This window comes from Pithys albifrons, chromosome 1 (genome assembly GCF_047495875.1).
Source record: "Pithys albifrons albifrons isolate INPA30051 chromosome 1, PitAlb_v1, whole genome shotgun sequence".
Classification (NCBI taxonomy): Eukaryota; Metazoa; Chordata; class Aves; order Passeriformes; family Thamnophilidae; genus Pithys; species Pithys albifrons.
The window spans coordinates 18,183,777-18,208,841 of NC_092458.1; the positions used below are offsets into that span (position 1 = coordinate 18,183,777).

At 47.5% G+C, this 25,065-nt stretch overlaps 1 protein-coding gene and 1 long non-coding RNA gene across 2 annotated transcripts in view; both read left to right on the plus strand.

The window, feature by feature from the left end:
- Window positions 1-13,634: 13,634 nt before the first annotated feature.
- LOC139678699 (uncharacterized) overlaps window positions 13,635-25,065 on the plus strand; it is a 54,992-nt gene continuing 43,561 nt past the window's right edge. Inside the window, exon 1 of the long non-coding RNA XR_011699074.1 lies at window positions 13,635-13,880. This is a non-coding gene — a long non-coding RNA (uncharacterized lncRNA). The remainder of the gene's footprint in view (window positions 13,881-25,065) is intronic.
- Window positions 21,887-23,989, plus strand: SOX1 (SRY-box transcription factor 1). The gene has a single exon (XM_071569720.1). The coding sequence runs from the start codon at window positions 22,422-22,424 to the stop codon at window positions 23,544-23,546; it is 1,125 nt and encodes a 374-aa protein (XP_071425821.1). The 5' UTR covers window positions 21,887-22,421; the 3' UTR covers window positions 23,547-23,989.

Here is a 25,065-nt window from a genome sequence, read left to right on the forward strand (position 1 = left end):
ATTAAAGTTATTCTGTTCATTACTTGAACTGTGCTTTTACTTTCTATGTTCTCTAAGATATGCCATTGATTTTCATAAGATAACTTTTCAGCTTTTATTTCCAGGCAAGGTCAACAGAAAAAAAAAGGCATTCAGTATGAGGGTCTCTTGAGTTTCTAAAGATTCTCCAGGTAACACATAAAATATCTTTGGGAGCGTAGAGAGAGATGGACGAAGTAGAGATGGAGTTTAAGAATACCATATTTTGGGTAAGATTCCTTTCTCAGTACTGGATATCAGGCATCCCAGATTAGCCACTTCTGGTTACTTCAAACAAATTACTGTGATTCAAAGGAGTCTCAAAGCTTTTGTTATCACAGGGCTTCAGAAAAGTGTAATACAAGGATTCTTCACATTTATTTTGGTGTCTTTAAATAAATATCATGAAAATCATTAACAAGCACAATGTTCCCCAAAATTAAACTAATATTCTTGCATGCTTTTCTATTTTTTCTGGTATTTGTTGAACATATGTGGAATAAGTGGGATCTTTATAAATTTTTGCATGGAGTTTCCCTTAAGTACCAAAACAGATATGCATTTAAAAACCCAATTAAACAAAAAGTGTCTAAAAAACTTCTTGGGGACCAGTAGTATATTACACTATCTGGTTTTCACCTTCCCCTCAAGAGATCTTGATTCCAGATGTATTCTAGTATACTCCACATCATCCATTGTTTTCTCCCATTGAACTCTCACATCCAGCAGGAGCTCTGTGGAAGAAAAGACTATGAATCAGGACCATGAAAGCCATTTTGGGATTTGGGAAGTACCTTTTCTTTTGAGATGTCCATCTCGGGTCCTATCCACATACATTTATTTGGACTTCAGTTGTGTTTCTCTGCCTCATGGACAAAAACCAGACTTAGTGACACTGGCAGCAGCATTTTACAGGTACAGCCAGAGGTGGTATTTAATGCAGAGGTAATGTCTTGATGATATGAAGAATACTTCTTGGTCCTGTTGGAAGTTCAGTTACCATAATCACCTCTGTAGAAGTTACCACTGCTGACCTTCAGAAAGAAATAGGCTTTCCTTACCTCACAGAATAACAGCAGTGCCACTTAGGAGAGTTAGTTGATGGTCTTGGTTCAGCAAACAACATCAATGTTGATACAAAACTATGTTGATTCTTCCTTCTATTAGTAAGTCATAGTATATTCACAAAACTTATAAAGATGGAGCATGAAATTATGTATCAGTTCTTCCACCACTGACAATAGACAGTATATTGTCCCGTGTTCCTGAACAGAGCCAGTGCATAACTTTAGTCAGTGAGTTGTAACTTTAGGCCAGCCAGAGAAAGAACCCCTTTGGTTTTAAGACAAAACCCCCCAGAATCTTTCCACTGCCATTTTTTTAAAAAATCATATGTTGTACACATCTCACTGAAATCTGAGCATCCTGTCATCCAATAAATATTTTGATAAACAGAAATATATATCCTCCCTTAAAAAAATTTAAATATGTTATTAAAATGCACAGAAAGCTGCACAACACATCTTCTAGACTTTTGTAATAAAATATATTCTGGGAGAGATAAGATAAAATGTAATTAGTTTTCTTCATGGTAGTTTGGAGGGATTTTTTTGAGAGACCAACTGAGCTGAGATAGTAAAATTATTAAAATCCTGTGTGATCACATTTTTTATCATGTTCCTTTCTATGTTTAGAAACATTTTAAGGTTATTTTTATCTAAGTTTTTATTTGTGTAAGTAAATGTACATTAGTTCTCTACCAATAACTGTTTATGCCTCTGTTAAGCAACTAGCAAGTTGTTTTTCTCATGTGAAGAAACAGTTAAACATCTTAAAAACCATTTCCTAATGTAGTAAAGCAGGTAGCAAGGTAGAACTGTCACTGTTTGTGACTCCAAAAATCTTAAATTATGAGAGTTTAATTACTGTGATTCATGTTGCACACAGGTATGCAAGACTCTTGTCAACCACCGTAACTAACAGGGAAGTGTGGCCAAGACCCCTTGCACAGAAAGCATAAGCTACAGACAGCTGTTCAGAGAATTCCCAAATCTTTGATTTACTGTGATCAATTGCATGATTAGACTGGATGTGGTTAAGGGTGGTGATTATCTAATGGGTGCACTGTGGTCTCTGTTGCAAAGATACTCTGTTGGGGAGGGAAAATTTGCATAAGACATCAATATGTATTAATACAAAATACCTTAGGGCATCTTTGCAACCAACATACTAAAGGTTAATAGAGCTTTTTCTTGGTTAAGCCAGTGGAGGGAAACATGTTTGCATTAAATTTATGTCAGAAAGTGAATTTTAGTGTAAGGAGTTTTCTTTTACCTAATGCATTTAGCCACACTAAAGTACGAACTTAATCACTGAGCTATTCGGGAGATATCAAGCACAGACATTAAACAGGATTATGCAATAGCTCTCTGTGCTTGTTAATTAAAGTGTGGAAAACAGCCAGTACCAAATTATTTTGTTTAGACAATTCATGGAGGGGTTAGGTAGCTCAGCATATATGCAGTGGTTTCACTCTTTGGTAAGACTTGTATGATTTCACAACGAACTGTGTCATTCTAATATACAGACCTTAAGTGTAACCAATGTCATTGAGCCCAAAAAGAAACTTCAAACTTTTGTACTGAAGTAGGATTTTTAATAAATAATGGGCATTTTATTTATGTAGTTTGGAAAATATACTGATAATTTACGGAGCCTGCAATTTCTAAATTCTCTTCATCAGTAGCTTCAGCTACCAATGTCATGTACACTTCAACTACATTATGATTGATTCTTGCTTTTAGAAGACTTTTTTAGTAAAAACAAACAAACCAACCAAACTAAAAAAAAAAAAAAAAGAAAACTTGAGGTACCTTTTTTTTTAAATGGACTCACATGAGTCCTATAGAATTTGCTTTCTAATGATCTCTTATTCCAACAAAATTTACTTTTCAAGACATGAGTTGTAGTCATGAGTTGTACTGATGTGCTTCACATGTATCCAAGAAGCAAGAAAAACATTAATTTGATTCTGTAGCCTGTGACCCATCAGTTTGCTGTGAGAGAGCTGTAATCTGGATGACTCATTCTAGCAGTTTGTGTCCTGTAACCTTCTTTCCCCAGTGCCCAGCACACATCGCTGCTGCCCCAACATAACCAAAAGTTCATGCCTTGCATACAGGCACTGCCCACAGCCCCTACTAAATGCCATGTACATGTGGGAATGTGTGTGTCTGCAACATTACCACCTTCCTTTATGCTTTTTTGTTGCATGTTCCCCAACCTCCTTAGGTTGACTGCATCTGTATTCTTTGTTGTACGGGGCACATGTGCACCAGCACACCCACCAGCCATACGTCTCAATGTTTTAGATCAGGGAACTCGCTAGCACACATGCCACAGCTCTGTCAATGCATAAAAAAAAAAAAAGCTGAGCACAAGGATTGGATGGTGTGTACCTCAGTCTACCTCCATCATGAGGTAGGCCATGTCTGAGTCATCTCTCCAGAGCACACCTACTTTCTGAAGTGTGACACAGCTCATGTGGCCCACTGTAGCCAAAAGTTTGGTCACTACTTCATTAGTTCTTGAAAGCTCAGTATATGCCATCTCTCGGTCTTGTCACTTAAGTGAAACCCCAAAGGAACCCTAGTGCAAGAAGACATGTGACCATAGGTAGGGTTACCACTGTAGTTGCTTCAGTGACCAGTGTAGGAGGTCTGGCACATCTGTTCTTCTCATGGTCATTCTGTTGGGTCCCAGGTTCCTTCTCCCTCTAAAGAAACCATCCATTGCAATTACTTTTCTTCTTGAGCATGTCACCCTTTGTCCACTTCAACATTCAGCCAAGATAAGTAGGTTTGTGTGTTCATTAGAAAAATCACTGAAATGATTATCAGAGGAGCATTGCTTAAAAAATGGCATCTATATTCTAACTATAGTTTAGAGTCAATGCCTGCTGCAGGTGAAGAGAACTCCTGCCCCTATTAGATTTCCATCTGCACTTCCACTCCACTACCATCCACTGATGGTTTTGCATCCTTCTAACATTTTGACAGCTACCATTAGCAACCCAAGTGTTAAAAACTTTTTAAATTAAATCTTGGATTTCACTGCACAATTCTGTGGCAGAGTTGATTCACTGACACCCCTGCAGCCTCTGCAAAGTAGTAAAAGGAAGCTGGAGTTCTTCAAACTTAGAAGAAAAGATGGTTTGAACAACTCTGGATTGTTAACGTGGGTTTTAAGCAACATAGATTCAATAGAGAATCTTAAAATCAATGAGCAGTAACTTCTCTAACTACTGTTTTCCTGCTTGCATGAAAATGACTCATTAAAAGGACACATCAAATGGCTTTCCATGTCTGAAAGTGAACACCAACACAATTGGAGAATTTGCTAAGCTGTTACATTGAATGTGATATATAACAAGAGTGTTAGGAAGCTGCTGCATTAGCATGTGGGAGATGTTAAGAGAAAAACACAAATGTCGATGTAAGAATAGGGAGGAAATTTCATTTGCAATTATGCTTTAGATTTTTTTAAAAGACATTGTGGTTTGTAAAACAGAAAGAAGTGTAGTTTGGTAGTTCATGCTCCCAATTTTCAGTATAATTTTAATGTAAGTGTACAAAGTGTTTGGTTTCATGCTTTAAGTTTAAGTTTTTGTTGTAGTATTTTTGTCCTCCATCCTACACAGAGCACTCATGACATTCCTCTGTCTCAGCTGGAAAAAGAACCACATTTTTAGGCCCACATATAGACACAAAGAGAGGCTTGGTGTTTGCATTTTGTGATTATAGACTGTTAAATACAGAGATTCCATAGCAAAGAAGTCCTTTAAGTAAAGTGTAATATTAATCTCGGAAAATAACTTCTACCCATCCTTCAGCAGGGAAACCCCTAATAGGGCCAAGAGGCAGAAACCTGGGCTGTAAAAAGACAAAAAACTAAAATCCGCCTTTCTCTCACCAAATCACAAAGTCCCAAAATTACAATTGTCTTTTTATTTGTTTGTTTGTTTGTTTCTGAAAAGGGAAGTTGCACCATGCTTGGATTTGGGGCATGGGCAGGAGCATAACAAGCATATCCAAGAATGTCATTGCTTGATAATCAAGTGCTGTCAGAGAAAGCACATCAAGCTGCATGCATGGTGCTTCTCTGTCCTTCACAAAACTGCTGTCTAAATCATACAGCAATGGATCATGCTGAGGTACCAGTTTCTCAAGCCAAAAACCCTTCAAGCCCTTCAAATATGCAGAATTAAAATAAAATATAGCACTATTTCTTTGAGAGAGGCGCAAGGTATTCATATTGCTCCATAAATTAACAGGATGAGCATCCCCTATAGTCTTACCCCATGCACACATGATGGAAAGAGGATTCTCCAGCCCTTCTCTTTGCCACTTACCCTCTTGGTAACTGTGGTTTCAGACTTTTTGTCAGTGTAAGAGGAGTGAGCTCCAAGGACCCAAAGACCGATGGAATCAATGGGAAGTCTTAGAAGGCTCTCACCTCGTGAAAGTATTGAAAGACTATTTATTGACAAGATTGCACACTCAATTAGAAAGGTGTAAACTTTGTGAAACTCAGGGCAGTTGTTCCTTAGTAACACGTCTAGCTGAAAGTAGCAGTTAAATCAGTGTTTTAGCAGAAAAGACTGTTTACTCTGATAATTAAGGAGAGTCGAACAGTTAATCTATCAATAAAAGCTGTGCCAGTCAATTCAATAGAAAATCTCATTTTCCTAGGCAATTCAGGTGGAATACTCTGCATGCTATTCTGTTCCAGAAAAGAATCTATTAATATTGTATTTTAAAAATATATTGTTTGAAGCAATTATTTCATTAATCTGGCCTATCTGTGACAATATTTTTCAGGACACAATAATACCAGTGAATTTTACTACTTGCCAAGAGAGGCATGGTACTATCGGGATGCATCCTGAATGTGTTCAGCTAGTTCAGCTCAAAGGAAACAATGGAGCTTATAGGCATGGTAGGCTACCATTCAATTTGGCAAGGTTCCCATTAAAAATATTTCTTGTTTTGAGTATCTCTTGCCATCCAAGTTCTACATGATGCATATAATCTAAGCATTCTCCTTTATGAATCACAAATGAAGAGCAATGTCTATAAGAGAATTTCAAGGGAGATATGGGTAGGATCTTGTATTAGACTGAGTGAGCAGCTTCAGGGCAGGCAGGCAGAGTAGAGGCCTTACATAGAGGCTCTTGGTGGGAATAAGACCAAAGAGAGCTTTGGATCAAGCACAGAGGGGGCACAACACCTCTCCAGAGGTGTTTAACTGCCAACAGGTTAAAACCTCAGCTAAGTGTATATATTAAACTAGAGGCCTATATGTGGTTTTTGACATTTAAGGATAGTACTGCGGAGCTTGACAAGCCGAGCTTTGTCTGATTGAAGAGCATGGCGTGGCACCCTAAATTACCAAATATAAAATGTGTATTGTTATATATTGCTACTATATGTTTTCTACAGTTTGTATATGAGAAAGTATGATTAAAAGTCGATGAGAGACTGTTTATAAATTTTGATTGCTTCATAATTTTAACTCTGAGCAACATTTTTATCATAATTATAGGCTTTCTTAAAGCATTTATGCAGATTGTTTTATTCAAAAGGGGTTTATTCCATATAAACTCCACTCTTTTATCTCTCTATAAAATCAGTGTGTGAATTCCCAGCAACCACAACTCTACTAGACAGTCATCACATCAGTAGCAGAGATATTTTCAAACAAGGCAATATTCCTCAGATATTCTGACCATTATTTCCTGCTTTCCAAGCCAGTTAGTGTCATGGTGGTAAACTGTAATGATAATCCATAGCACATTTTTCACTTTATCTCTCTCTAAAAGTATTAGCAAGTTTGTACTCATAATTCCTCTGCGATATTCCTGTGTGCTGTGGTAGTCAGCATATTTATGGTTCAGTGGAGGCTTGGGGAGATTAAGCCAGATATCTCACATCTTGATCTCAAGGAGATTTAAGTCCAGGGATTTAAATGCAGAGCTTATGTTCATTTCAGTGAGAATTTTGTGTCTAAATAATCTAGATCCCTACAAATGTTGAAATACAAAGGTCTTTGGTAAGTTTTCAGGCTGTTTCTTAATTGTTATTAATGGTCACTTGATTGTATTGTTTCAATGCATGTGAACAGCTTTTGAGATGGGCAAGGGGAATGAGTCCATGGCTCCCAGTTCAGATTGGCAATGTCCATATCACCTGTGAGGAGAAGGCTTCTGAGAAAACCATCCTCTCTCCTTCCTCCAGGTTTTCTCACAAAGGATATGAGATCCCAAGCCCAGCCCAGCCCAGCCCAGCCCAAAGCCCAGGATTTCTGCAGTGGAAGCAATCAGGGTATCAGGACACTTGACTGAAGCTTAAGGCAACAAACTGACAGCACAGCTGGACCTAATGTAACAGAAAAGCAATTAAAGCCCCTGGGTGAAGTTGCATCCTGGTAAAACAGCAAAAGTGAATCATATTCACTGGAAGAGGAGCTGAAAGGTTTGAATAGTTTCATAGCAGTCACTGTCTCAGCAAGTTATGTCTCATTGTGATCGTCTCATCCTAATGACTTGAGAAGACACTTCACACTGGAACATCTATAAAGTACAGACAACATATATACCCTCTACATGCATATACTGCTAGGGCATCAAATGGAAAATACTCTAGCACCTCACCCAGGAAATACAAATATATGGTGTTAAATGTATATAAAATAGATGAAAACATTTTTGCCATTGCAGTAAAAATTAGATCTTTTAGTACATGTGCTTGGACAGTCAGAAAGACACTGATTTCTTAAAGTCATAACACATTCTGATGGGCTCATGACAGTGATGACACAGTCTCTAAATGTTTCACTCTTCAATGAGGAGTGTTAGTTTGTCTGTCTCTTTGATGCCTGATGCTAAACCGTGCTCCATTTTACAGCACTATCTTCAACTTCAATGATTTCCTCAAATGACTGGATCACATTGCAGTGGGATGACCTGATCTGAACCCCATACTTTGTATTCACAAGCCATTTGAAAAACTGTTTTGCACTTCAGTCTTGGAATGTATATTCTGCTCTTGAATGGTGTGATTCATACTTTGGAACCTATTGAAAGGGTAAACAAATGTAAGACCTAAAAAAAAAAAAAACACCCCAAACAAAACCAAACCAAACAAACAAAAAACCCACAAAAAACAAAGCTGCAAAACACTAAGGAACACTGAGGAAACAATTCCAATACTATCTGCTAGTATAAAATGAAATGAGAGAATCAACACAAACACTGTAAATACTGAGTTCTGTGCAGCAATACAAGTAGATTTTCGCTGTTGATTTTATAGCTTGCAGCCTTTAGCTTACAGGACTTGTAGCTTCCCTCTGGTTACACTCCGGTATGGATTAGGCCACAGTCCCAGGAACCAAGGAAGACAAAATTTTGATGAACTTTGTTTTTCCTATCTACAACACAAACAGCTTTTAATCCTTAAAAGCTAGAATCATAACCATCTTTGTTTACATTTCCTATGTTATTTTACTCATTTCCCATCTTTATCATTTGCATTTGTGGCATGATATTTCCACCTTGAAAACATGTTAGTATTAACATTTAAAGTATGGGAATAAATGTGAGTTGGTTGCTTGGATTTGTTATGATGCTGCAGTTAGAGAGGATGCAGATCTGTATTTCAGAGCAGTTGTAGGACAGGCAGGTTGTCACTGGACTTAATTTCAAGACTTGATAAAACTGCTATGTTTAAGGAAAAAATTATTTAGCTATGTCAATTATGTTCTGTCTACTGAGGTTTGGAACTGTTTTATGGCAGAATGCTAAAAAGGGGACAGCTATGTCTATGATGGAAAGCAACAATTGTACAAGTATATTGTTAAAAAGGCAGGCACATTAGAGGTAACAGAATGTCCATTTTTAGGTGACAAGAGAAGATTTTCAGTATCTATCAGGGATATTTCCAGATTTGTTGGTCAGTTACTTGTTTGAAAATAAGGGTCACGTTCTACCATAGCCTTTCTTAGCAGGCAAAGGGCTAGATACAGGCATTTTTCTGTGTGAGGGAATTGAATAAAGACAGACCACAGCTCCTCTCTAGAGCCAGGGTCTGGCCACAGAACCAGCCTCGCTGCCCATCAAAGTTGCAGCTACAACTGACTTAAAACAACTTGGAGGCAATTATTCCAAAGAAGACCTGACTTCTTCTTCGACGATGTTACCCGATGCTAGACTGTAGTTGTCGTTGCCAAGGCATGGAAGAGACGTGGGTGGTCTCGGGGCTGGTGCTTGAGACCCGAAGAGTATCCAGTACCCTCAGCCTGGAGTCCTCTAGGCGAAACGCTGGGCTTTTTTAAATACATTTTTTAAAATCTGGGGTTTCTGTAGCTGCAACTTTCAGGTCAGACCCGAAAAGAGACTACCTGTTGTACTGACCTACGAGCCCTGGTAAGAGATGGGGAAGGCTCCGAGACCCTCTCCGAGAGCCCGGGACTCAGATCTGCAGCCCCTGAGTTGCGGCCGGGGCCGCTGCCCGCCGCCAACGGAGCGGGGGAACCTTCCGCCGGGTGCGCGGCTGCGGTCATCCCCATCCCCCAAGCTTTCTGAACACCTGGGGCAGGATTAGCCAGTCTTGGGCTTTCATCATCGTTCTGCAAAAGTGTCTAAAGCCCCCGCAAAACAGCAAACAAACAAAAAGCTGCAAATTAATAAACGCTGTAATCAAGCAGCAGAGCTTTGAGGGTTTGGAGACGAGCGTGGAGAGAGTTTGGTTCAAATGGATTTTAAAGCTAGACAGCAGTAACTGCATATGATCAATAATCATCCTATGTGCATTCTTCTACTCATTTAACATCAGTTAGGATCATAGAAATATTGCAACTGAGTAGTCGACAAGGAAATCAGCTGAGCGTGTATTTAAACTGGTTAATTATTAATATGAAAAATTCTTTTCATTTAAATGTTTCATTTAATCCCCTCATATCGAATAGCCTAGGAAGCTACATGTCTAGATTCCAAAATGTTAATATGGGTGCAGACTTATCCTGGGGAATTTGGTATAATCCATATAATATCTCTCGTGAATTTTCATCTTTGCTCTTCTTACTTCCTTCTAACCAGCTGAGGCAACGAACAATTTTTGGTGTAAATATTTATGACATTTTTTAAATGTTCAAAGGAAATTTGTCAGGGAGATCCCTCGAAATACAGGGGAAAACCACATCTCAGAGAACATACGAGTCTTGGAAATGCGAGTTCAAAAGGAAAAGCAGCTCGTGTTTCAAATAGTAACTTCGGAAGAAATTAACATTGACTAATATTTCTTCCTGCATACCATTCTTGCCATGTCCTAGGCGGGTGTGTGCCACCCTTTGCAGCAGATCTGGCCACCTCCTTGCATGGGCCGTCGTTCACCCGATGAAGTCTGTGGTTGTGCAGTTGCCTGCTTGCTGCGTTTGTGGTCTTTCCTTCCCCTGCCGCCTTCTCCTAAATCAAGCCTCTCGACTCCTGCGTTAGAAAAAAGCCCCTTCTTTTCCTTCCTTCCTTCCTTCCTTCCTTCCTTCCTTCCTTCCTTCCTTCCTTCCTTCCTTCCTTCCTTCCTTCCTTCCTTCCTTCCTTCCTTCCTTCCTTCCTTCCTTCCTTCCTTCCTTCCTTCCTTCCTTCCTTCCTTCCTTCCTTCCTTCCTTCCTTCCTTCCTTCCTTCCTTCCTTCCTTCCTTCCTTCCTTCCTTCCTTCCTTTTTTCCTTCCTTCCTTCCTTTTTTCCTCCCTTCCTTCCTTTCTTCCTCCCTTCCCTCCCTCCCTTCAGATTTGGAAGAGCGACAGTGAGTTGAATGAGCCTTGGTTTCTCAGTACACACGGCAATCAGCCCCTTTCAACAAGCCATCTTATTTGTCCTTAATTTCGACTTTCCTAAGCGCTGTTCTTATATTCCACTGTTTGAAATGTAGGAAGATTTAGCATAATTTAGAGGTCAGATTTCTAAATAAGCCTACTTTAAATAACAAACCCACACGGGAGATTGTCAGTATCTGTATTTTGTATACAGTTTACACACTGGCACCGCTTTTTAAAACCCTATATGTGGGTTAAAACTCAATTTTACAACCCCCATTTATATGAGATGTAGGTTTGACATCTGTTTGCCAGAGTGTTTTGCACTTAGCCTAACACCCACTATTAAATGACAAAATTGTGGCAGGCTGTCAAAGACAGCTGACTGACAGCTGCTCTACTTTACAAAAAAGCCCCATTCAAATATTTGCAGGGTTGAAGCTTTCTGTAACGTTGTCGCCATTCTCCCCGTTATTTAGCATGTAAAATATAAGTCAAAGTTTTAAAGCTGCTTTCCAAAATGTTGCCATTTTTCCATATAAAAAGAGCGAGCTGTGGTTGCTGGCGGGAATCCAGCGGCGAACGCATTGGGTGGGTATTTCGCTGGGTCCCCGCGTTCCTCCTATCTGCACAAAACCGATAAAACTGTCATTTAGCAGCGTTTCTTAATATTGCAGCTAATTAGAGCCGGCGTGTTATTGAAGTGAGAGCAAAAATCCACTTAAAAGAGAGGGGAGGGAGGGGGATAAAAAGAAGGGAGGGGAATTTGCCGTGCGGACAGAGGTACGCACCCAGGCACGGCGCACAGCGAGACTCCCCCGGGGAAAGGGACGGGCTCAGGGGAGGGGACACTGAGGGCATCCCTGCACCCCCGCGGCGACCCCCCACCTGCCTTCCAGCCCCCATCTCCAGGGGTCCATCTGGGCAGCTCTGGAAGGACGTGCAAGGGATGGCGCTAGTGGAGGGCGAGCTATGCACCTTGGACGAGGTCTCTCCCACTTCTAGCCCCAGGGAAGAGGATGTAACATTCAGTATAGGTCGTTAATACATTCACGTCCGTTCCCCTGGTTTCCCTTCAGGCGCCAATACGAGTCTGTAAAGGGCAACGGTGGTTTAAACTTAAAACCATTCTGCTTTTTATTTCAACATATCTAATAATTGTATGTGACTGAACAACTCAAAATAGCTGACGAGGTAATCCCTGCATGCTAAGGAGTCGTCACAGAAATTGCTGGGGTTTATTTGAACCTCGGGTGCTTCTCGCAGCTTTTGCGTGATAAGCAGGACTCTGGCTGGCAGGAGGATGAGCGGTTAATGTTGGCAGTGGGGGAATGTATTAGTTTATTTTTTTAAGGAGGACTAGATCCCCCCCCAATAAAAGAAGAAGGCAGTCCAGCCATAGGAAGGGGGCTGCCCCCCGGTGTTCGTTCCCAGCGCTCTAGCCCCGGCGCTGTTTGTTCCCCAGCAGGGTACAGGCAGCCACGATCCGCCTGAACGCTACAGTCGGCTCTACCGGTGGGCAAAGCCATCCCCTCCGTGCGCCTCCTCCCTCTCTCCCCGCTGCACATCCCCGGCACAGAAGGACAGTCAAACACCCGCACGACCAGAGCGAAACGGAAACTGGGGCACTCTCAGCTTTACCTGAAAATCTTTGGCTGATTTGTGTTAATTTTAATAACCTCTATCGACCTTCTTTCCTAGAACGGTTGTCATGTTGGCACAACGACACTGGAAAAGAGTATTTCAGGGAGGGGAAAAAATGCAGGAAGAAAACTAACGGCTCTGCCTAGGAAAGGGGAGGTGATCGCAGAGAGCGGTACAGGGCGGAGGAGGTGCAGACCCTCCGCAGCGATCCCGTGCGGAGAGGGGGGGGGGGAGGGGGGGGTAGGCTGACAAAGCCCGACTCCATCCCAGGAAAAGCGAGGGAAGGCCGGGAGAGGGGGAGCGAGAGTGCGGAGGGGGGCTCTGAGCCTCGATGTGAAATCCAAGTTTATGGCCAACAAAGGAGAGTCTGGCCGGGCTCGGAGCCTCCACCATTCAGAGCTGCCGGAGGCAGGGTACGGCGGGGGACCGCGAAAACGGCGTCCCTGAACAGCCGGGGACCGTCAGGACACGGCGGGGAGGGCAGGAGCGGGGTCTCAGAGCGACCGAGGCGGACGTGGGGAGGGATGGGCGGAGGCGCGGGGAGCCCCACGGCACCGCACAGGTGGGGGAAGCAACATCCAGGGGTGGCTCTTGCTTTCCCGGAGACATCTCACCCGGAGAAAGGGGCAGGGGAGAGTGGCCCAGCAGGAGTGGGGAGGCAGAAATACAAGGTTAGAGGAGAAAGTGCGTGTGAGAGAGGTAAAGGGGAAGAGGAGGAAAGCTCCGAGCTCCACCTCCCTGCTCGGCGCGGCGCTCCAGCTGCTCTCAAACCAACTGCTCAATTCTATTCACTGCCGCGACGGAACAAAAAGTGGCTATTTATTAGAATACTTGTTTAGTATTGTTCGGTGCCACACAAAAGGCGTTTCATTATGTTGGGGTGGGGAGAAAAGCCCCTCTCTCTTCCCCCCCCCTTTTTTTTCTTTTCTCTCCAGATCGAAACAATAACTTGAAATTGTCTTTAAAGTCTTTTCTATCAATAATAAATTTCATTTTCTTCTCTCTCTCCCGCTCTCCCTCTCTCCCCCTCTCCCGTGCAGTGTGTGTGTGTGTTGCGCGTGTGTGTGTGAGGGGGAGAGAGAGAGAGCGAGTGAGCGAGAGAGCGCGAATGGTGAGTGTGCATGTGTCGCCGGGCACTCGTGGCTCGGGCACAGCCGCCTGGGAGCTGAAGCTGGGCGAGGGGCGAGGAGGAGACCGCCGGCTCCATGTCGCGCTGCCCTGCACCCGCGGGCACGGTCGGAGGAAGGTGTAAGCTAGGCTAGAGCAGAGAAAAAAAAAACTAAAAAAGTAATAATAATAAGGCTGTCCCTTCAGATGATATATTGGGAGGAGGCTGGAGCTGGAAGACCAACTGTAAGTGTGCCTCTAACTTTTGAGGGGGTCTTCACCCTTTCTTGGGAATGGAGGAGGGAAAGCCGGCGAGGGGAGGGCTTCCAAGTTACTTTTGCTGCATGGAGGGAAGAGCCGATTGCAGCCACTGGGTTATCGGCTGTGACATGGATTTGGGGGGGAGAGAGTGACAGTGTTTTGGGCTGCTCCCACTCCGCCTTCTGGGGAAGACGCCTCACTGGGTTGTGAGGAGGACGATGGAAGCGGCGGCCGGGGCCGGGGGCTGCAGTCGGGCTGGGGCGGGGAGGGCGCCGGGGGCGGCGGCGCTGCCTCCCGAGAGCGCAGCGCCCGCTCCGGTTACACGTTCAAAAATTAACATGTCCGTGCGCGGGTGCCATTTAGTGAAAGTGTCTTGGGCAAAGAATCAATTTTGCTGTGACTGACCAGCGGGCTTGTCTGTATTAATACTGACAAAAAAAAAAGGAAATAAATAGGCAGAGCAGCCCTCAGCTTTTGCAACTAATGCCTGCTTAATCTCTGCCCCTCGGAACGAGCATTTACATGGGCTTGCCAGCACTGCCAATGCGGCCGGGCTGAGCCCTGCTTCATCTTCCCAGGAAACGGGGATCTCGTATCTGGTCCCTTGTGAAGGTGACAGCTGTCGGCACCTCTCGACAGGGAGTTTGTGCCCAGCTTCACGAAGTCAAGTCCCGGCGAAGAAGGAACTCTGGGAGTTAGGGCTACCTGGAGTGGTCCGACCCAGGCTCTCACCCTCTCTCTCCGCAGCTCCAAAGTGTCTGTAGAGCTTCTCACTGTTGCTGTAAACTACGGGGATGTTAAAAAGGTGAAATGGATTTTTCCTCTCATATTTGACGGTGGTATTTGGGGTCGATCAACAGGCAATGGAGCAAGGTTGTACATCTATCGATCAGGGAGGGGACGGGTTTTGGCTGAATCTCTTTTCAGAAACAGGTGTTTAAACATGATAGCGGCTTCAGTCAATTAACCCATTAAAACCCCGTTTTATCGCATTGAGTCCCGCGGGCTCCCATAAAAGGTTATGGTTTGAAAGCCTCTTTGTTAAGGTGGGAGTGAGTGGATGGATGAATGGATGGATGCATGCATGCATGGATGCATGCATGGAGGTAGGGAGGGTGGTTGCAAATTGTCCTCAAAAGTACAGTATCGAGCAGGCAGTAAGATGCCGAACTCCGTTTCTTCCCACCAAGCCAGGCTGCACCAGCGTCTCAGCGCGCCCCATCTCTGTCCGCCGCTTCTGGTCCCAACCCCGCGGAGGGGCAAGAGCAGCCGCTCAGGGCCCAGGGGACTGCCGTCATCCCCTGCCCGCCGTGGGCCGCCCGGTTGCGCAGACCCTGTGGCAAAAATTGACACATCCACCTCGGGAAACGGACCTCCCGTGCGGGCTGCACTTCCCGTCCGGGGAGGAGGGGTACGGCCGGGGGCGGGGGATGCTGCCCTGCACCAGCTGCGGGCCGGGTCAGGCTGTGGGTGCAGCTAAACTGTAGCCCTAGATAGTTGCAAGAGGCGTTACTCCTAAAATAGGACAGTCTATGAACAACCTGCCCTCCCCACTCCACCCCCCGACCCAGCACCTTTTTCAGGTTTGCCAGTCTTTGCTGTAAATTATGTACCTGCTAAAGGCGTCAGTAGCCTTGTTCCTTTCCCCGCCTTCAGGTGACTACCAGGGAATCCGTGTAACGGAAATGTGAAGTATCAGTGATCTGGTGAAAAACAGATCTGCGACAAACACACCTTTTCCAAAAGGCAAACACGGGATCCCGACTACGGCCAAGTAATCGGGATCTCCTGATGGTGGGAAGGCAAACGGGTTTTTCTTCTCGCATCTCTGGGGTTCTTTATCCACCTTCTTATGGCCAGAATGCTGCACTGGATGGAGGAAGAGGATCATGTATTTTCTCTGGGTACTTTTAATTTCCAGACCAGAGATTATTTAGATGTTCCTAGTTTTCCCCCCTGTTTGCTGTTTTCTGAAGTAAGCACTGGATGAGCGACCGAAAAGGTTTGATATCGTGTCAAAGTGATGTTTTAATCTCATTGAAAAGTCTATTAAACGAGAAGATGTAATTTGTGTGGGGTGTTTCAATGAAAGGAGAGATTGGAGTGGATGATACTTTCGCTCTCCTGTGAACCTCATGTCATGTTTATATTGAAGCCTGTGTAGCTAATCTAATTTGCAATAACAGGATGGCCTGCAAGAAAGAAGCTTCTACATTATTTCTTTTTTCCTCCCCTCTTTTATTTTTTACGCAAATTCATTCTGACTTTGCCCTGAATGATGCCTTTGCAATTTGGGGATAACTGACGAGGATGTAAACCAGAAATATTACCTTTACGGTGTTCTGAGCCACGCGCCACAGACATAACCAGCCAGGTTGCCCTGCTGGAAATGGGATGCCGCACTTGGGCTTGTGAATTCTTTTTTGTGCTTGACTGACATTTCAGCAGCACAGTTTTAAAGATTAATTTCGTACTAACTTTCCGTGCCATGCTAGGTCCGACAGACTCTACCTCCCCGCAGCTCTTCGTTTTTCTTTAAGAGTTCACAGTTACAGAACTATGCTTTTAAACTATTTTCCTTTTGTTGGAATTTAAATTACGGGGTAGTATTTCTTGGGTGTGTTTGTTTGTTTGGTTGGTTGGTTGGTTGGTTGGTTTGGTTTTGAAGGGTTTTTTTTTTTTTGTCTACAGGGCCACTTGGTAAGTCGATTGTAAAAGGCAAAGGGTGTGGCTATCTTTTTAGGTAGAATTCCCAGACCCATAGGACAGTGCAAACCCTGATCTCCCGCGAGATGCTGTGCCATCTGATCAGCACGTATTCCTGGCGTGTGCCTTAGTAACAATAATTTTAAAAAATCTGAACAGACTTGAAAATTACAACTTTTCTGCAATGTAAAAAGGTGTATTCAGCTTGTTAATTACAGGGAGTTGTGTCATTGGAATGTTATCAATGACCCGTTTAATTTTACTGTAATTACTGACAAAATAAGACAAGGATAGTTCACAATACAGGATATTCCTCTTTCGGAACAATATTGTGCTGGAAGTCAAGCTAATGCGTAGCATAAACAAACATGTTAGAAAATGCTCCTGCTGGCAAAATTTCGTAAAGTCACGATTCTGCTTTTTCTACCGATTCGGAACTCCCATCGGGCGAAGTATTGGGACCATTCCAAGGCGGGGGGGCAACGCAGTATGTCCTGGCGGGGAGAGGAGAGGGGAAGCAACTCTCTGCTTAGGCGCCGACTGTCCATCCTGCCGTCTCATCTAGGTGTGCCTCGCCGTTCCCCATGCAGTGTCGATCCCTGGCGCTGAGCTGGGAGGTGACACCCTCCGGCTCACCTGTCCTCCGGGACCCGCTGCCACCTTGGGGCGGCCGCCGGCTGCTGCGTAGATCAAACCTGCAGAGAGATCGATACTACTTCTTTTAGGCGCAGAGAAAATATAAAGCTCATTTTTAAAGCCAGTGAAAACTAGAAAGGAAGGAATGAAAACAGAAAGCTGGGACAGACAAACTCTTTGGAAAAGAGCGATTTATCGACACTGGGGAGGGAGTGGTGATGCAGAATTCCTTTAGAAAAATGACTCCAGCCGCCTTTCTATCTGGCACAATAAATAAATAAATGAAAGTAACTACATGGAACAGCCGCCTGCCTTCCGGACGCTTTGATTTTGCCCAGAAAAGGCTGGCTTCATGTCTCGCCCCCTGTTCAGTGCCCGCGCCACGCAGGGCGAGCGGTTCCCGGCTGTTGAGCCTCGCCGGCCCAGGGCGCGAAGAGCACTTGCCTGCTCTCAGTAGGACTTCAGAAACCTTTCGACCCTGTCCCGTACCATCCTCAGTGTTCCCCCACCGTGCCTCCCCACTTCACCCTGGGGCATCCCCGCAGGGCAGTCTCAGTGCTGATGGCCCAGGTTGCCCCTTCCCCGTGCTCCCAGTGCGGAGGTGGACGACACTTGTGTTGGGGTGGAGGTACAGGGAAAGCGACCTGGGAGCCAAGCCGACGCCTCCCCAGGCCGCTCCAGGGGTCCGCAGCGAGGTCCCGTAGTGGGGCCGCCACTTGGGTCGCGATGGTGTCGCGACAGTCCGAGTTGTCTGGAACTGGCTGCCGGGTGCGGGGCGCGCCGAGGCGGTGGCAGGACAGCCCTTACCCTCGTCACTCTTCCAGTTGGTTGGCACGGCTCTCCTAGGCGAAGGGGAGAACATTTCTCGTCAGGGAATTTTAGCCCTTTCCTTCCCCTCCCTTTTCTTTTCCCCTCTTCCCTTTCATTCATAAACCTGGTGGCTATAGACGCAGCTTGAATATTTACGTCTCTTCCCCCAACTGCTCCACCGTTAACCCAATTACAGAATTCATCAAGAACTGTGTTGAATTATCTCTTTCCATACAGTATCAGCATTAGCCTAATTAAAAGCTATAATGTCTGATATAATGATTAAATCGTTAGCTCTGCTGTAGGGAAGCAATATTTTGTTTTCCCTTCAATTAGAAGCTGATTGAGGTTTTCAGAGCAGGTCAGCTGTGAAATTTGAATTATATGTGTGAGTACCGTTCACAGGGTGAGCCCCTACTCGAAAGCTCCAGAGATTCTCCATACGCTTTTACCCAGCAAGCTGGGAAAAGACAACAAAACACAGAGAGAGCCCGTAGCTGGTTTGGGACTGGGGCTGTAAGATCGCACGAAACAGTTGTTAACACTGGAAAAGAAAGCGAGACTTTATTCAGGCGCCCTTTTTCCTCCATCCCATCTCGACTGGGTAGCAGGTCGTGTTGAAAGCCGTGATCCACGAGTTTCCAAGTTATCGAGCCCAGGAAAGGGCTTCCTCTCTCTCCCTGCCTGCCCTTGCTGCTCCTTCACGGTTGTTCGCTTTGGCCCATGTAACAGCACCCCAGGAGCAAAGGAGTGCTTTGCGTTTCGTGCTGGCCAGCCGGCTTTTGCAGTGAAGTGCCACAGGAGCTAAGAGCGATCCCCGCACCTGCTTGCCCCGCGATTCAGATAGGGCTGGCGAGAGATCAGCCAGCATCTCTCTTGAGCATCTCCCCATGGCATCGTCCCGGTGCGGGCTGGCGCTCGCCAGCCCCGACCCAAGGTGAGGGAGGCACGGCGGCAGCCAGCAGACGGCGATCGCCGCCTGCTCCGGGATGTCCGGTTCTGCCCCGCCGCCCCTTTGCCCCCTTCTCGCCCCCGGGGGCACAAGAGGACACAGCGTCGGCCGCGCCCGCGGCGGGCGACCCCCTCCCCGAGGGACCGGGAGCTGGGGGAGGCGCCGCCCGCCGCACAGCGCGGGGGTGGGGGGAACGGTGGCTGGAGGAGGCACCTGTCTGCGGCCGGCCCCTGTCCTCTCTGCCGGGCCAGGCGGCGGCCAAGGCTGCTACTGGACTTTCAGATCTCCCCAGTCCTTCTCCCAGTGAGGGATCTACTTCTCGCTTCCCCTCTGGCTTCCCTGCAGCGTTCACCCAGCACACCCGCTCCCCGCGGCCGCCCCCCGCTATTCCTTTCATCACACTACTCCTGGTTCTTGGCAACCCACTTTCCTCTGGGAAAAGCCCAAGGACCTCCCATCTCTGGGCACAGCCCCCAGCTGCACTACCCCAGCACTGCAGACCTCTCTCGGCTTTTCTCCCCTGTCAAACGACACTCGCAAAAGTGTTTGACCTCGTCCCTCAAATCGGCATCTGCACTACCTTTACCACGGAAGAAAAGCCCCTGCCTGCCCTCTCGAGCTGGTTTTTACAGCCTCTCTACCCCCCCACCCCCCACCCCCCGCTCAGTCGATAGACACCCTTCGGCCGCCAGAAAGTGGGGTGCGCCTGGACCAGATGCAAGAGTGCTCATGGTAGCAGCGTATCCTCAGTCCTTGCTCCCTGTCCACGTTTTTCCCCACAAAAGACCATGTTCGAGGTAGTTTGCCTGCTTCTAGGGGAAGGAAGGAGTGCTCTGTATTTATTTGCCAGCAACGGGAGCAAAGAGGGGGAAACGCCACACCGCCAAAAAGCCGAAGAGGTGGGCAGCTCCGGGAGGTTGCAGATGAGCAGCTGCCCCTGAACCAGAGAAGGGAAGGACAGGGTCAGCCTCCTCCGCTGTTTCTCTGCTTGTGAGGGGGTGGGGAAGCAGGTGTGTATCTCCAGTTCCCAGGGATAAGTGCATGTTCCCACGGGGTCTTCCGGCTAGCAGGATGCACAGGACTCATTCAGAAAAGGTCGCCCCACAGACATTAGACACATTTATTTGTCAGGAGACCTTTAGGTACCTTTTTATCCAATTTCAGGGGGAAATACCACTAGGGCCTTTGGTGGATGGATAACGTGCAAGCCATGTCATATATCTCACAATATTTAGTCCTAATATCTTCATTTGGCCATCAAAGTGGAAGCATGCTTTTCTGCAGTAACCTTCTCTCCCCTCCTACCCAACCAATTATATTTTGAATACATAATTTAGCAATCACAGTGGCCTCACTTGTTTTGCTGCAGCAGATGTGGCAACTTGGGAAAATATCAGGTGGAGAAACATGCGTCCAATCCTACACTGCCTCCCCTCCTCTTTTTGCACCTTTAGGGCTGACCGGAAGGGGACAGGATCCTGCCTAAAGCATCCCCACCCGAGCTAATGGCACCACTCAGGCTGAGCTCAAGGAGCACAGAAGCAGGCCAAGCCTTTGGCTGTCAGAAATGGAGAGGCGCTTTCCTCTCCCCAGAAAAAAACACAGATTATCGTGGTGAGATCACTATTTCATGAAATGGGGGGGAAAAAGCCTAATCCTACCCCAGTGCCTAACGATGGTGCTTTGTGTATGGTGCATACTCCTCCTGCAGAAAACTTCTGGTGGTAATAACAGTTACTGGGGGAGCTGTGGCGTGATTCCAGCCTTGGATAGCCCCTGTGGTCAGGAAAATTTACACTGATGGACCATGAAAAGAGCAGGGATGTGTGTGTCCCTTTCTCCACCTGGTGAAAGACGATGGGGGTGGCAGTTCATACGTGTATGGGCATTTGTGCAACAGTTTAAGATTGCAGCCTGAATTTCCATATGGACCATTTTCTCCCCTCTACAAAACAACTACACGCTCACAGGTCAGACAGGGCACAAAGATAGTCTTTTAATATTCCCGAGGGGGGAAAAAAAGTCATACATCTGTACTTAGTATATTATATAAATATAACATGTTTCCATGTACCTTCTTCAGTCGCAGGTAAAATGCCCTGGGACTAAGTGAATAATGACTGCGTCTGGCCTCTGCCTCATGCCCGGGCCTAGGCCTGGGAGCAGTTTTAACGTCTAGGAGCGACGTCTGAGGGGTCTCCGGAGAAATCTCCAGAACGAAATCCCGGGGAACAGGCGGCTTTAGGTGCCGCTCACAGCGGTGCGGTAGCGGGGCGGACACCCTGGGGTGCTTCAACCCCGCTCAGTACTGCTCGACGGCCGTCTAAGCGCGGATGGCGCCCGGCGAGGAGGGTTGGACCGCGGCACCCGGGCTCCCCGCGGCGGTGCCCGGCGGGGAGGGTGGGACGGCCGGCGCTGGGTGGGTGTGTGGGTGAGTGTGTGGGTGCTGTGTCCCCGCCCCGGGGGCGCCGTCGAGGCCTCGGGGAGGGGCGCGCCCCCTCCGCCCCCGGCGCGCCCCGCCGCACGTCACCGCTCCGCGCGCGCCATATGCAAATCACCGCCCGCCGGCGCTCCCCCATTGGCCGCCGGCAGGCGATTTAAGGCGGGCTCGGCGCGCGCCGTATGGCTGCGGCTGCGCTCGGCCGCGCGCTCGGCGGCTCCTCCTCCTCTCCCGGCCCCTTCCCGGCCCGTCCCGCCCGGGCCGCGGGAGGGAGACCACCGCCAGCAAATTACTGTGCCGCCGCGCCCCGGCCGCCGGGCTCGGCGCGTGTTTTGGTTGGGCTCCTTCCTCCACCCCCTCCCTCCCCTGATCCTCCTCCCGCTTTTTTTTTTTTTTCAGTTAACGTTTAAATACTTTTTTTTTCGCCTCCTTTTCGCGTGGCGGTGGGTTCTCCTCTCTTCTGCTCCGTTCACCTGCGATCAGCGGATGCAAGTCACACACGCTCCCTCCCTTCCCTCCCTCCCTCTCTCTCTCCAAGTTAGAAGCAAAGAACAAAAAAAAATAGCTGCGTTAAGGATAAGAGCGGGAGCGGAGGGGTGTGCGCGCGTCTGCCGGGAAGCGCCGGCGAGCGGAGGACACCGCCGACGGCTCCGCACACTCCTCCCGCCGCGCCAAGTGAAGCAGCAAGTTTGCCGTGCACCTGTTTGAGCAGGTCGAACACCCGTCGCCGCCGAGCCCGAAAGTGATTTGCCAAAGGGAAAAACTTTTTCGCCGGTGGGGTCGCCGATCGTCCGCCTCTCGGTTTTCTTCTCCTCCTCTTTTTTTTTTTTCCCTTTCTTCTTTTTTTTTTTTTCCTTAACACGGCGGTCGCTACCTAGATACGAACGGGTTTCACCTCGCTCGCTCCCCGTCCTCCTGGGCTCCTCTATGTTTGATCCATTTTTCACGTCTGGCGCCGGTGGAAAATAAAAAAGCTACTTGAATGTACAGCATGATGATGGAGACGGACTTGCACTCCCCCGGCGGAGCCCAGGCCCCCACGAACCTCTCGGGGCAGACCGGAGCGGGAGGCGGCGGAGGAGGCGGTGGCGGTGGCGGAGGGGGGAACAAAGCGAACCAGGACCGGGTCAAGAGACCCATGAACGCTTTCATGGTGTGGTCGCGGGGCCAGCGGCGGAAGATGGCCCAGGAGAACCCCAAAATGCACAACTCGGAGATCAGCAAACGCCTGGGGGCCGAGTGGAAAGTCATGTCGGAGGCCGAGAAGAGACCGTTCATCGACGAGGCGAAGCGGCTGCGGGCGCTGCACATGAAGGAGCACCCGGATTATAAATACCGGCCCCGGCGGAAGACCAAGACCCTCCTCAAGAAGGACAAGTACTCGCTGGCCGGGGGGCTGCTGAGCGCTGGCTCGGCCGGCGGAGGCCCAGCCGGTGTCGGCGTGGGCATGGGCGTCGGTGTCAGCCCGGGCGGCGTCGGGCAGCGGCTGGAGAGCCCCGGCGGCACGGCCAGCGGCGGCTACGCACACATGAACGGCTGGGCCAACGGCGCCTACCCGGGCTCGGTGGCGGCGGCGGCGGCGGCGGCGGCGATGATGCAGGAGGCGCAGCTCGCCTACAGCCAGCACCCGGGCAGCGGGGGGCATCCGCACCACCCTCACCCCCATCACCCGCACCATCCACATAACCCGCAGCCCATGCATCGCTACGACATGGGCGCCCTGCAGTACAGCCCCATCTCCAACTCGCAGGGCTACATGAGCGCCTCGCCCTCGGGCTACGGCGCCCTGCCGTACGGCTCCCAGCCCCACCAGAACTCGGCGGCGGCAGCGGCGGCAGCGGCGGCGGCGGCGGCCGCCTCCTCGGGGGCGCTGGGCGCCCTGGGCTCGCTGGTGAAGTCGGAGCCCAGCGTGAGCCCGCCCGTCACCTCGCACTCGCGGGCCCCGTGCCCCGGGGACCTGCGGGAGATGATCAGCATGTACTTACCAGCCGGGGAAGGCGGTGATCCGGCGGCCGCTGCCGCCCAGAGCCGGCTCCACTCCCTGCCCCAGCACTATCAGAGCGCCAGCACGGGAGTGAACGGCACCGTCCCCTTGACGCATATCTGAACCCCCGCCGGCCCCGGAGCGGCGGAGGAAGGCTCGGGTGCGGGCACCGGGTCGGCCCCCGGGCCCGGGCCGTCCCGCTGGACTGCGCGTCCCGCCGCTGTCACCGCACGCTCAGCCCCGGCCGCCCGCCCGCGTCCCGGCCTCGCGCCGCTCCTGCCCTGCTCCCAGGTTCCCTCCTCTTATTTTTGCCTTTCACCCCTTTCCTCCCGCCCTCCCCCACCTCTCTTTTTTTTTCTTTCTTCCCTTCTTTTTGTACAGAAATGTTTTGATGTTCTTGTAATAATATTAATAAATAATAATAATAATAACGAGAGAGAAAAAAGGTAATGGTTGCTTTACTTACCTTTTTTTTTCCTTAGAAGGACTAGTTTATGAAACTAGTTTTAGACTGAACTTCTGTGTTTTATAGAGACATTTTGTACAGTATTTATCATTCACCCAAGAGACACAGAGCGTTTATTTGCAAAAGAGGAGAAAGAGAAAATAGGAAAGAAAGAAGGAGAAGGAGGGTAAGCGACGTCGAAAAGACCAAAAAACCCCAATAATAACCACTGAAAGTTGTAGGCGATGCCAACTTTTATACCGCGTGGAACAGCTACAATTTCAGTCATGGATCGCTTCTTGCGAAAGGTTTTAATTGACTAATTAACTCGAAGTTGATGAGGAAACAGTTCTCGTTTATTATTCATGTACTAAGGCAAATCCAAAAGAATACTTAAAAGTTTTTCGTAGATATTCTCGACATTTTGTTGGTTTGGGCGGGGTTTTTTGTTACCTGTTTGTTTATTTATAAATTTTTTTTCTTTTGGGACCTGCATTTTTTTCCTGAGGGCTGCAAAATTTTATTGTATCTGGATATTTTTGTTTGTTTGTTTTCTTTTAGTTTTGTTTCATTTTTGTATAACTTCTTGTAAATGCATTGTGAAATAATTTTTATTTTGGCGTTACGAGGGAATTCAGATTTTATATATAGTTTACTAAAAAGCCTTTCTGCTAAACAAACATCTTAAGAATGGGTTCTTCTTTTTTTTTTTTTAAATTTTATTTTATTTTATTTGAGTTAAATAAATTTCAAAGCGGGAAAAGTCACTTGGCTTTTAAAAACAAACAAACAAAAACTACCCGGAGAACGTAGTAGTGTTTACCATGGTAAAACCTAGATTTTGGGGAGACGTATTAAACAGCAGCGGCAAACAGAATGAAGTGGAATCTGCAGTAAATGTCGGTGTTCTCTAACCCGTGCAGATCAGGGGGTATGAAGGTAGATTTGTTTTAATACTTGTTCCCTACTGCAAGGGAAAGCGGCTTACTGCGTTACTCTTCTAGCCGTGAATATTTTGTGAACTTTATGGCTGGGCTGATGATCTGGACCTTACCGAGGCCGTGACTTTCCCCCTGGAGAGTGATCGGGTGCTGCCCGCCCTGCTCGCCTCGGGCCCCCGCTCGGCCGGGAGTTCCTGCCGGCCCAGGGGGGCACCCACCTCCCCGGGAAACGAGAAGGCACCGGTCAGCGTGGCAC

Bases quoted from the DNA above. Each gene is read 5' to 3' on its own strand.
- SOX1 (XM_071569720.1), top strand. From the start codon at position 22,422: ATGTACAGCATGATGATGGAGACGGACTTGCACTCCCCCGGCGGAGCC.